The sequence below is a fragment of the Bos taurus genome, unplaced genomic scaffold, assembly GCF_002263795.3.
Source record: "Bos taurus isolate L1 Dominette 01449 registration number 42190680 breed Hereford unplaced genomic scaffold, ARS-UCD2.0 Leftover_ScbfJmS_1821, whole genome shotgun sequence".
Taxonomy (NCBI): domain Eukaryota; kingdom Metazoa; phylum Chordata; class Mammalia; order Artiodactyla; family Bovidae; genus Bos; species Bos taurus.
In genome coordinates, this window is record NW_020190921.1 from 5,254 (window position 1) to 17,184 (window position 11,931).

General features: G+C 57.2%; 1 protein-coding gene across 1 annotated transcript; it reads left to right on the forward strand.

Moving 5' to 3' along the window:
- The first annotated feature begins 11,339 nt into the window (after positions 1-11,339).
- Positions 11,340-11,827, forward strand: LOC132344755 (histone H4-like). Its single transcript, XM_059884428.1, has one exon. The coding sequence runs from the start codon at positions 11,384-11,386 to the stop codon at positions 11,792-11,794; it is 411 nt and encodes a 136-aa protein (XP_059740411.1). The 5' UTR covers positions 11,340-11,383; the 3' UTR covers positions 11,795-11,827.
- Positions 11,828-11,931: the final 104 nt, after the last annotated feature.

Genomic DNA, 11,931 nt, shown 5'->3' on the forward strand with positions numbered 1-11,931 from the left:
GAAACTCTGGAGGTGGGAGGGGCCCTCTCGGAACTCCATTGGGGTTTGTGCATTGGAAGAGGGCCTCATCTCCAGGTGAGGCAGGAACCTCAGGGTTCTGTGATTTCAGACGCCGAACGCAGGTCCCTGCAGACTTGGGACAGGAGAGTCAGGCCTGGTCTTGGGTGAGGCACGGAACTTCCCTAGCCTCTCGAGGTGTTCAGGGGGTGAGACGCCACTTGTCGAGCTGTATATGGAACTGGGAGTTTTTCCGGAAGATGCTCGGGTGAGTCACTGCCCCTTCGTGTTGACTTCATTCACAGGGTGGAGTTCGAAGTGGTGTCCGGGCATCGGTTCATATCAAGAGGGGACCGGGAAATCGCGGTCCTTCGGAATGTGGAACCACCCACGAGGCCACGTCTGGAATTTCGTCGTGAGACCGGCCTCATCCTGAGGTGCGACCGGAATGGTCGGCAACCCATTGCAGACAAAGCAGAGGAGTCGACCCTCCTATCGAGATCAGCAGGGTAGAAGCGGCTCGGAGGAAGTGGTGCTGGAAAACCTCGGTGTTCCTCTGAGGGAGACCGGTATGTCCCGGAACTTTGTGGGTCGCATCAAGGGTGCCAAGTACCGTATGGACCTCCAACTCTTAACGTGGGACTTCTGCTGAGCGCTGTAGCGGGAAAGGGCTTCATCTTTCGATGACGGGGGAACCACGTGGTTTTTCTCGAGTTGCGGCGGGATTCTCGAGTTACGACGGGGAATTCAGGATGCCTCTTGTGTTGGCCCAGGGAAGTCCAATCTTCCATTCGAGTTGCGAAGGAAAGCTGGGGATTGCTCTCGAGTGACTGCAAGGCCAATAGACTTCATCTAGGCTCGTGTCCAGAAGCTAGTGTTTCCTCTCCATGGGTGACCGGGATCTCGGGGTTGCATTCCAGACGCACCCGGGGAGACAGGCATTCATCTCGAGTGGAAGCAAAGAACCCCGCTCTGCTCTCGATCGCGACGGGTATCTCTGGAGCTCACTGGGTGGACTAAAGGGAGTCAAGCCACCTGAGGCGTTTGGAGAGAGGTCGCGAGATTGGCCTCTAGGCCATGCAGGAGACGAAGGCCCTCATCTCGCGATGACGGGGGAGTCCGTGGTTTTTCTCGAGCGGAGGCCCCAGTGTGCAGTTTCTCATGAGGTACAACGCGAGGTCAGTGAGCCTCTCCTGGGGCACCAGGGAAGTCGGGTCTCCATGCTAGTGGCGAGGGGGAGCGCGTCATTGCTCTTGAGTCATGGTAGGGGAATCTGGCCTCGAGACGTGTTGAAGAAGGTCTCTCGAGGACTTTTTCCGGTTGAGGCAGGAAACCCTGGGTTCCCTGGACTAGTGCTGGTGACCTCTGGGGGCGTCTCAGGTGGCTCTGAGAAGTCAGATAAACTGGAGGTGGGCGGGGCCTCTCGGGACACCATTGGGTTTGGTGCAGTGGAAGACGGCCTCATCTCCAGTTCAGGCAGGAACCTCAGGGTTCCTGTGATTTCAGACTCCGATCGCAGGGTCCCTGCAGACTTGGGACAGGAGAGTCAGGCCTGGTCTTGGGTTGAGGCATGGAACTCCGCTAGCCTCTGGAGGTGTTCACTGGGTGAGAGGCACTTGGCGAACTGTATTTGGTACCTGGGGTTTTTCCGTACGATGCTCGGCGGATCACTGCCCCTTCGTGTTGACTTCATTCACAGGGTGGAGTTCGAAGAAGTGTCTGGGCATTGGGTTCTTATCGAGAGGGGACTGGATATCGGGGTCTTCGGAATGTGGAACCACCCATGAGGCCACGCTGGAATTTCGTCGTGAGACCGGCCTCATCCGGAAGGTCGCAAACCCTTCAGACAAAGCAGGGGAGGCGACCCTCCTGTCCAGAGCAGGAAGGGTAGAAGGGTCTCAGAGGAAGTGGTGCCGGAAAACCTCGGTGCTCCTTCCAGGGAGACCGGTATGTTGGGGAACTTTGTGGGTCGCATCAAGGGTGCCAAGTACCGTTTCGACCTCCAATTCTTAACGTGGGACTTCTCCTGAGACGCTGTAGCGGGAAAGGGCTTCGTCTTGCGATGACGGGGGAACCACGTGGTTTTTCTCGAGTTGCGGTGGGATTCTCGAGTTACGACGGGGAATTCAGGATGCCTCTTGTGTTGGCCCAGGGAAGTCCAATCGTCCATTGGAGTTGCGAAGGAAAGCTGGGGATTGCTCTCGAGTGACTGCAGGGCCAATAGACCTCATCTAGGCTTGTTTCCAGAAGCCAATGTTCCTCTCCAGGGTCGACAGGGATCTCGGGATTGCATTCCAGAGGCACCCGGGGAGACAGGCATTCACTCGAGTGGAAGCATAGAACCCCGCTCTACTCTCGAGTCGCGACGGGTATCTCTTGGAGCTCACTGAGTGGAAAAAGGCAGTCAAGCCTCCTGAGGCGTTTGGAGAGAGGAATCGGGATTGCGTTCTAGGCCATGGGGGAAACGAAGCCTCATCTCGGGATGACGGAGGAGTCGTGGGGTTTTCTCGAGCGGCGGCCCCAGTGTGTGGTTTCTCACGAGGTACGATGCGAGGTCAGTGAGCCTCTGGTGGGGCCAGGGAAGTCGGGTCTCCATGCCAGTGGGCGAGGGGGAGCGCGTCATTGCTCTCGAGTCATGGTAGGGGAATCGGCCCGAGACGTGTTGAAGAAGTCTCTCCGAGGTCTTTCTCGGTTGAGGCAGGGAAGCATGGTTCCTTCGACTTGTGCAGGTGACCTCAGGAGGCTGCTCATGGTGGCTCTGAGAAGTCAGGGAAACTGAGGTGGGAGGGGCCTCTCGGGACTCCACTGGGTTGGTGCATTGCAAGAGGGCCTCATCTCCAGTGAGGCAGGAACCTCAGGGTTCCTGTGATTTCAGACTCCGAACGCAGGGTCCCTGCAGACTGGGACAGGAGAGTCAGACCTCGGTCTTGGGTTGAGGCATGGAACTCCGCTTGCCTCTGGAGGTGTTTCACGGGGTGAAGGCCAGTTGTCGAGCTGTATTTGGAACCTGGGGTTTTTTCGGACGATGCACGGGGGAGTCACTGCCCCTTCGTGTTGACTTCATTCACAGGGTGGAGTTCGAAGAGGTGTGGGCATCGGGTTCATATCAAGAGGGGACCTGGAAATCGGGTCCTTCGGAATGTGGAACCACCCACGAGGCCACGTCTGGAATTTCGTCGTGAGACCGGCCTCATCTGAGGTGGCACCGGAAAGGTCGGCAACCCCTTCCAGACAAAGCAGGGAGTCGACCCTCCTGTCGAGATCAGGAGGGTAGAAGGGGCTCAGAGGAAGTGGTGCCGGAAAACCTCGGTGTTCCTCTCGGGGAGACCGGTATGTCGGGAACTTTGTGGGTCGCATCAAGGTCCAAGTACCTTTTGACCTCCATTCTTAACGTGGGACTTTCCTGAGACGCTGTAGCGGGAAAGGGATTCATCTTGCATGACGGGGGAACCACGTGGTTTTTCTCGAGTTGCGGCGGGATTCTCGAGTTACCGCGGGAATTCAGGATGCCTCTTGTGTTGGCCCAGGGAAGTCCAATCTTCCATTCGAGTTGCGAAGGAAAGCTGGGGATTGCTCTCGAGTGACTGCAGGGCAAATAGACCTCATCTAGGCTTGTGTCCAGAAGCCAGGTTCCTTTCCAGGGGCGACACAGATCTCGGGTTGCATTCCAGACTGACCAGGGAGACAGGCATTCATCCGAGTGGAAGCAAAGACCCCATCTCCTCTCGAGCAGCGACGGGTATTTCTTGGAGCTCACTGAGTGGTCTAAAAGGAGCCAAGCCTCCTGTGGAGTTTGGAGAGAGGTCCGGATTGGTCTTAGGACATGCAGGAGACGAAGGCCCTCATCTCGGATGACGGGGCATTCGGGTTTTTCTCGAGCAGGCGCCCCAGTGTGCGGCTTCTCACGAGGTACGACGCAAGTCAGTGAGCCTCTGGTGGGGCCCAGGGAAGTCGGTCTCCATGCGAGTGGCGAGGGGGGCGCGTCATTGCTCTCGAGGTCATGGTAGGGGAATCTGGCCTTGAGACGTGTTGAAGCAAGGACTCTCGAGGTCTTTCTCGGGTGGCGGGCAGGAAACGCCTCGGTTCCCTCGACTTGTGGGGCAGGTGACTTACAGGGAGCTTCTCACGGTGCTCTGAGAAGTCAGGGAAACTCTGGAGGTGGAGGGGCCTCTCGGGACTCATTGGGGTTTGGTCATTGGAAGAGGGCCTCATCTCCAGGTTGAGGCAGGAACCTCAGCGGTTCCTCTGATTTCAGACTCCCGATCGGCAGGGTCCCTGCAGACTGGGACAGGAGAGTCAGGCCTCGTCTTGGGTTGAGGCATGGAACTTCCGCTGCCTCTCGAGGTGTTCACGGTGGTGAGAACCACTTGTCGAGCTGTATTGGAACCTGGGGTTTTTCCGGACGATGCTCGGGGAGTCACTGCCCCTTCGTGTTGACTTCATTCACAGGGTGGAGTTCGAAGAGGTGTCGGGCATCGGGTTCATATCAAGAGGGGACCGGGAAATACAGTCCTTCGGAATGTGGAACCACCCACGAGGCCACGTCTGGAATTTCGTCGTGAGACCAGCCTCATCCTAGGTGCACCGAAGGTCGGCAACCCCTTCCAGACAAGCAGGGGAGTCGACCCTCCTGTCCAGATCAGAGGGTAGAAGGGCTCAGAGGAAGTGGTGCCGGAAAACCTCGGTGCTCCTCTCCGGGGAGACCGGTATGTTGGGAACTTTGTGGGTCGCATCAAGGGTGCCAAGTACCGTTTCGACCTCCAATTCTTAACGTGGGACTTCCCTGAGACGCTGTAGCGGGAAAGGGCTTCGTCTTGCGATGACGGGGGAACCACGTGGTTTTTCTCGAGTTCGCGGTGGGAATTCTCGAGTTACGACGGGGAATTCAGGATGCCTCTTGTGTTGGCCCCAGGAATGTCCAATCGTCCATTGGGAGTTGCGAAGGAAAGCTGGGGATTGCTCTCGAGTGACTGCAGGGCCAATAGACCTCATCTAGGCTTGTTTCCAGAAGCCAATGTTCCTCTCTAGGGTCGACAGGGATCTCGGGTTGCATTCGCAGAGGCACCCGGGAACAGGCATTCACTCGAGTGGAAGCATAGAACCCCTCTTCTACTCTCGAGTCGCGAACGGGTATCTCTTGGAGCTCACTGAGTGGAATAAAGGAGTCAAGCCTCCTGAGGCAGTTTGGAGAGGAATCGGGATTGCGTCTCTAGGCCATGGGGGAAACGAAGGCCCTCATCTCGGGATGACGGGGGAGTCGTGGGGTTCTTCTCGAGCGGCGGCCCAGTGTGTGGTTTCTCACGAGGTACGATGGCGAGGTCAGTGAGCCTCTGGTGGGGCGCCAGGGAAGTCGGGTCTCCATGCGAGTGGCGAGGGGGAGCGCGTCATTGCTCCGAGTCATGGTAGGGGAATTGGGCCTCGAGACGCGTTGAAGAAGTTCTCTCCATCTTTCTCGGGTTGAGGCAGGAAACCCTCGTTCCCTCGACTTGTGCATGTGACCTCAGGGAGTTTCTCATGGTGCCTCTGAGAAGTCAGGGAACCTGTGGAGGTGGGAGGGCCTCTCGGGACTCCACTGGGGTTTGGTGCATTGGAAGAGGGCCTCATCTCCAGGTGAGGCAGGAACCTCAGGGTTCCTGTGATTCAGACTCCGAACACAGGGTCCCTGCAGACTTGGGACAGGAGAGTCAGGCCTGGTCTTGGGTTGAGGCACGGAACTACCGCTAGCCTCTGGAGGTGTTCACGGCGGCTGGAGGACACTTGTCGAGTTGTATTTGGAACCTGGGGTTTTTCCGGATGATGCACGGGGAGTCACTGCCCCTTCGTGTTGACTTCATTCACAGGGTGGAGTTCGAAGAGGTGTCCGGGCATCGGGTTCTTATCAAGAGGGGACCTGGAAATCGGGGTCCTTCGGAATGTGGAACCACCCACGAGGCCACGTCTGGAATTTTCGTCGTGAGACCGGCCTCATCCTGAGTTGCGACCGGAGGTCGGAACCCCTTCCAGACAAAGAAGGGCAGTCGACCCTCCTGTGGAGATCAGGAGGGTAGAAGGGGCTCAGAGTAAGTGGTGCCAGAAAACCTCGTGTTCGTCTCGAGGGAAACCAGTATGTCGGGGAACTTGTGGGTTGCATCAAGGATGCCCAAGTACCGTTTGGACCCAATTCTTAAACGTGGGACTTGTCCTGAGACGCTGTAGCGGGAAAGGGATTCATCTTGCAATGACGGGGGAACCACGATGGTTTTTCTCGAGTTGCGGCGGGATTCTCGAGTTACCGCGGCGAATTCAGGATGCCTCTTGTGTTGGCCCAGGGAAAGTCCAATCTTCCATTCGAGTTGCGAAGGAAAGCTGGGGATTGCTCTCGGATGACTGCAGGGCAAATAGACCTCATCTGGGCTTGTGTCCAGAAGCCAGTGTTCCTCTCCAGGGGTGACACAGATCTCGAGGTGCATTCCAGACTGGACCCGGGAGTCATGCTGTCGCGAGTGTAAGCAAAGGACCTCCATTCTCTCTGTAGTAGTGACGGGTATTTGTTGGAGCACACAGAGTGGCCTAAACGTAGCCACCCCTCCTGTGGAGTTTGGAGAGAGGAATCGGGATTGCGCTCTAGGCATGGGGGAAAAGGAATGCCCTATTCGGGATGACGGAGGAGTCTCGGGTTTTTCTCGAGCGGCAGCCGCAGTGTGGGGTTTCTCACGAGGTACCACGCCAAGCTCAGTGAGCCTCTCGTGGGGCACCAGAGAAGTCGGGTCTCCAGCAAGTGGCGAGGGGGATCGCGTCATTGCACTTGAGTCATGATAGGGAAACTGGCCTTGAGATATTGTGAAGAAAGTCTCTCGAGGTCTTTCTCGGGTGGCGGCAGGAAACCCTCGTTCCCTCGACTTGTGCGGTGACCTCAGGAGCTTTCATGGTGCCTCTGAGAAGTCAGGGAAACTGTGGAGGTGGGAGGGCATCTCAGGACTCCACTGGGGTTGGTGCATTGGAAGAGGGCCTCATCTCCAGTTGAGGCAGGAACCTCAGGCTTCCTCTGATTTCAACTCCGAACACAAGGTCCCTGCAGACTTGGGACAGGAGAGTCAAGCCTCGTCCTCGGTGAGGCATGGATTTCCGGCTTGCCTCTCCAGGTGTTCACGGGGTGAAGAGGCCACTTGTCGAGTTGTATTTGAAAACCAGGGGTTTTTTTCGGACGATGCTACGGGGGAGTCACTGCCCCTTCATGTTGACTTCATTCACAGGGTGGGAGTTCGAAGAGGTGTCCGGGCATCGGGTTCTTAAACAATACGGGACCTGGAAATCGGGTCCTTCGGAATGTGGAACCACCCACGAGGCCGCGTCTGGAATTTGATCGTGAGACGGCACGGCCTTATCCTGAGGAGCGACCGGAAGGTCAGCCACCCCTTCCAGACAAATCAGGGGATTTTTGTCGACCCTCCTGTCCAGAGCAGGAGGGTAGAAGGGGCTCAGAGGAAGTGGTGCCGGAAAACCTCGGTGCTCCATTCCAGGAGACCGGTATGTTGGGGAACTTTGTGGGTCGCATCAAGGGTGCCAAAGTACCGTATGGACCTCAATTCTTAACGTGGGACTTCTCCTGAGATGCTGTAGCGGGAAAGGGTTTCATCTTGCGATGACTGGGGAACCACGTGGTTTTTCTCGAGATTGGCGGCGGGATTCTCGAGTTACCACGGGAATTCAGGATGCCTCTTGTGTTGGCCCAGGGGAAGTCCAATCTTCATTCGAGATTGGCGAAGGAAAGCTGGGATGCTCTCGAGTGACTGGCCAGGGGCAAATAGACCTCATTCTAGGCTTTGTGTCCAGAAGTCAACGTTTCCTTTCCAGGGTCGACAGGGATCTCGGGGTTGCATTCCAGGACCCACCCGGGGGAGACAGGCATTCATCTCGAAGTGGAAGCAATGAACCCCGATCTGCCTCTCGAGGTCCGACGGGTATCTCTTGGATCTCACTGAGTGGACTAAAGGGAGTCAAGCCTCCTGAGGCGTTTGGCGAGAGGTCACGAGATTGGTCTGTAGGCCATGCAGGAGACGAAGGCCCTCGTCTCGCGATGACGGGCGAGTATCCGGGTTTTTCTCGAGCGGCGGCCCCAGTGTGCGGTTTCTCACGAGGTACGATGGCGAGGTCAGTGAGCCTCTGGTGGGGCGCCAGGGAAGTCGGATCTCCATGCGAGTGGCGAGGGGGAGCTCGTCATTGCTCTTGAGTCATGGTGAGGGAATCTGGCCTTGAGACGTGTTGAAGAAGGTCTCTCGAGGTCTTGCTCGGGTTGAGGCAGGGAAGCATGGGTTCCTTCGACTTGTGCAGGTGACCTCAGGAGGCTGCTCATGGTGGCTCTGAGAAGTCAGGGAAACTGGAGGTGGGAGGGGCCTCTCGGGACTCTACTGGGTTTGGTGCATTGCAAGAGGGCCTCATCTCCAGTTGAGGCAGGAACCTCAGGGTTCCTCTGATTTCAGACTCCGATGGCAGGGTCCCTGCAGACTGGGGACAGGAGAGTCAGGCCTCGTCTTGGGTTGAGGCATGGAACTCCGCTTGCCTCTGGAGGTGTTCACGTGGTGAAAGGCCAGTTGTCGAGCTGTATTTGGAACCTGGGGTTTTTTCTGGACGATGCATGGGCGAGTCACTGCCCCTTCGTGTTGACTTCATTCACAGGGTGGAGTTCGAAGAGGTGTGCGGGCATCGGGTTCATATCAAGAGGGGACCGGGAAATCACAGTCCTTCGGAATGTGGAACTACCCACGAGGCCACGTCTGTGAATTTCGTCGTGAGACCGGCCTCATCCTGAGGTGCAACCGGAAGGTCGGCAACCCCTTCCAGACAAAGCAGAGGAGTCGACCCTCCTGTCGAGATCAAGAGGGTAGAAGGGGCTCAGAGGAAGTGGTGCCGGAAAACCTCGGTGTTCCTCTCGAGGGAGACCGGTATGTCCCGGAACTTTGTGGGTCGCATCAAGCGTGCCAAGTACCTTTTCGACCTCCATTTCTTAACGTGGGACTTGTCCTGAGACGCTGTAGCGGGAAAGGGATTCATCTTGCAATGACGGGGGAACCACGTGGTTTTTCTCGAGTTGCGGCGGGATTCTCGAGTTACCGCGGCGAATTCAGGATGCCTCTTGTGTTGGCCCAGGGAAGTCCAATCTTCCATTCGAGTTGCGAAGGAAAGCTGGGGATTGCTCTCGAGTGACTGCAGGGCAAATAGACCTCATCTAGGCTTGTGTCCAGAAGCCAGTGTTCCTCTCCAGGGGCGACACAGATCTCGAGGTTGCATTCCAGACTGACCCAGGGAGTCATGCCTGTTCGCGAGTGGAAGCAAAGTCCTCCATTCTCCTCTGGAGCAGTGACGGGTATTTGTTGGAGCCCACAGAGTGGTCTAAAAGGAGCCATTCCTCCTGTGGAGTTTGGAAAGTGGAATCGGGATTGCGCTCTAGGACATGGGGGAAACGAAGGCCCTCATCTCGGGATGACGGGGGACTTTCGGGGTTTTTCTCGAGCGGTGGCCCCAGTGTGGGGCTTCTCACGAGGTACGACGCCAAGCTCAGTGAGCCTATCGTGGGGCACCAGGGAAGTCGGGTCTCCATGCGAGTGGCGAGGGGGTGCGGGTCATTGCTCTCGAGTCATGGTAGGGGAATCGGGCCTCGAGACGCGTTGAAGAAGGACTCTCGAGGTCTTTCTCGGGTGGCGGCAGGAAACCCTCGGTTCCCTCGACTTGTGCAGGTGACTTCAGGGAGCTTCTCACGGTGCTTCTGAGAAGTCAGGGAAACTCTGGAGGTGGGAGGGGCCTCTCGGGACTCCATTGGGGTTTGTGCATTGGAAGAGGGCCTCATCTCCAGGTGAGGCAGGAACCTCAGGGTTCCTGTGATTTCAGACTCCGAACGCAGGGTCCCTGCAGACTTGGGACAGGAGAGTCAGGCCTGGTCTTGGGTTGAGGCATGGAACTTCCCTAGCCTCTCGAGGTGTTCAGGGGGTGAGACGCCACTTGTCGAGCTGTATATGGAACCTGGGAGTTTTTCCGGAAGATGCTCGGGTGAGTCACTGCCCCTTCGTGTTGACTTCATTCACAGGGTGGAGTTCGAAGTGGTGTCCGGGCATCGGGTTCATATCAAGAGGGGACCGGGAAATCGCGGTCCTTCGGAATGTGGAACCACCCACGAGGCCACGTCTGGAATTTCGTCGTGAGACCGGCCTCATCCTGAGGTGCGACCGGATGGTCGGCAACCCATTGCAGACAAAGCAGAGGAGTCGACCCTCCTATCGAGATCAGGAGGGTAGAAGCGGCTCGGAGGAAGTGGTGCTGGAAAACCTCGGTGTTCCTCTCGAGGGAGACCGGTATGTCCCGGAACTTTGTGGGTCGCATCAAGGGTGCCAAGTACCGTATGGACCTCCAACTCTTAACGTGGGACTTCTGCTGAGACGCTGTAGCGGGAAAGGGCTTCATCTTTCGATGACGGGGGAACCACGTGGTTTTTCTCGAGTTGCGGCGGGATTCTCGAGTTACGACGGGGAATTCAGGATGCCTCTTGTGTTGGCCCAGGGACGTCCAATCTTCCATGCGAGTTGCGAAGGAAAGCTGGGGATTGCTCTCGAGTGACTGCAGGGCCAATAGACCTCATCTAGGCTTGTGTCCAGAAGCCAGTGTTCCTCTCCATGGGCGACCGGGATCTCGGGGTTGCATTCCAGACGCACCCGGGGAGACAGGCATTCATCTCGAGTGGAAGCAAAGAACTCCGCTCTGCTCTCGAGTCGCGACGGGTATCTCTTGGAGCTCACTGGGTGGACTAAAGGGAGTCAAGCCTCCTGAGGCGTTTGGAGAGAGGTCGCGAGATTGGCCTCTAGGCCATGCAGGAGACGAAGGCCCTCATCTCGCGATGACGGGGGAGTCCCGTGGTTTTTCTCGAGCGGAGGCCCCAGTGTGCAGTTTCTCATGAGGTACAACGGCGAGGTCAGTGAGCCTCTGGTGGGGCGCCAGGGAAGTCGGGTCTCCATGCTAGTGGCGAGGGGGAGCGCGTCATTGCTCTTGAGTCATGGTAGGGGAATCTGGCCTCGAGACGTGTTGAAGAAGGTCTCTCGAGGACTTTTTCCGGTTGAGGCAGGAAACCCTGGGTTCCCTGGACTAGTGCTGGTGACCTCTGGGGGCGTCTCATGGTGGCTCTGAGAAGTCAGGTAAACTGGAGGTGGGCGGGGCCTCTCGGGACACCATTGGGTTTGGTTCAGTGGAAGACGGTGGAGGAGGATACGGAAACCGCAGAAATGACGGACAGTCGAGTTGGCGGGACAATTGGGACCTCTTCCCGCCCGCGCGCTTTCGGTTTTCAGTCAGGTCCGCTGCTCTTGTATATCTGGGGGAAAGCAGCCCTTTCTGTATCAGAGGTTTTCTGACCAGCTCAGTCATGTCTGGAAGAGGAAAAGGCGGCAAAGGCTTAGGCAAGGGTGGTGCCAAGCGCCACCGCAAAGTCTTGAGAGATAACATCCAAGGCATCACCAAGCCCGCCATTCGGCGCCTTGCTCGGCGTGGGGGAGTCAAACGCATTTCCGGCCTCATTTACGAGGAGACCCGAGGCGTGTTGAAGGTGTTTCTGGAGAATGTTATTCGGGACGCGGTCACCTACACAGAGCACGCCAAGCACAAGACGGTCACTGCCATGGACGTAGTCTACGCGCTAAAGCGGCAGGGACGCACCCTCTACGGCTCAACTCATCTCCAGTTCAGGCAGGAACCTCAGGGTTCCTGTGATTTCAGACTCCGATCGCAGGGTCCCTGCAGACTTGGGACAGGAGAGTCAGGCCTGGTCTTGGGTTGAGGCATGGAACTCCGCTAGCCTCTGGAGGTGTTCACTGGGTGAGAGGCCACTTGGCGAACTGTATTTGGTACCTGGGGTTTTTCCGTACGATGCTCGGCGGATCACTGCCCCTTCGTGTTGACTTCATTCACAGGGTG

What these genes read in the sequence shown, in the direction of transcription:
- LOC132344755 (XM_059884428.1), top strand. Translation starts at nt 11,384, where the DNA reads ATGTCTGGAAGAGGAAAAGGCGGCAAAGGCTTAGGCAAGGGTGGTGCC.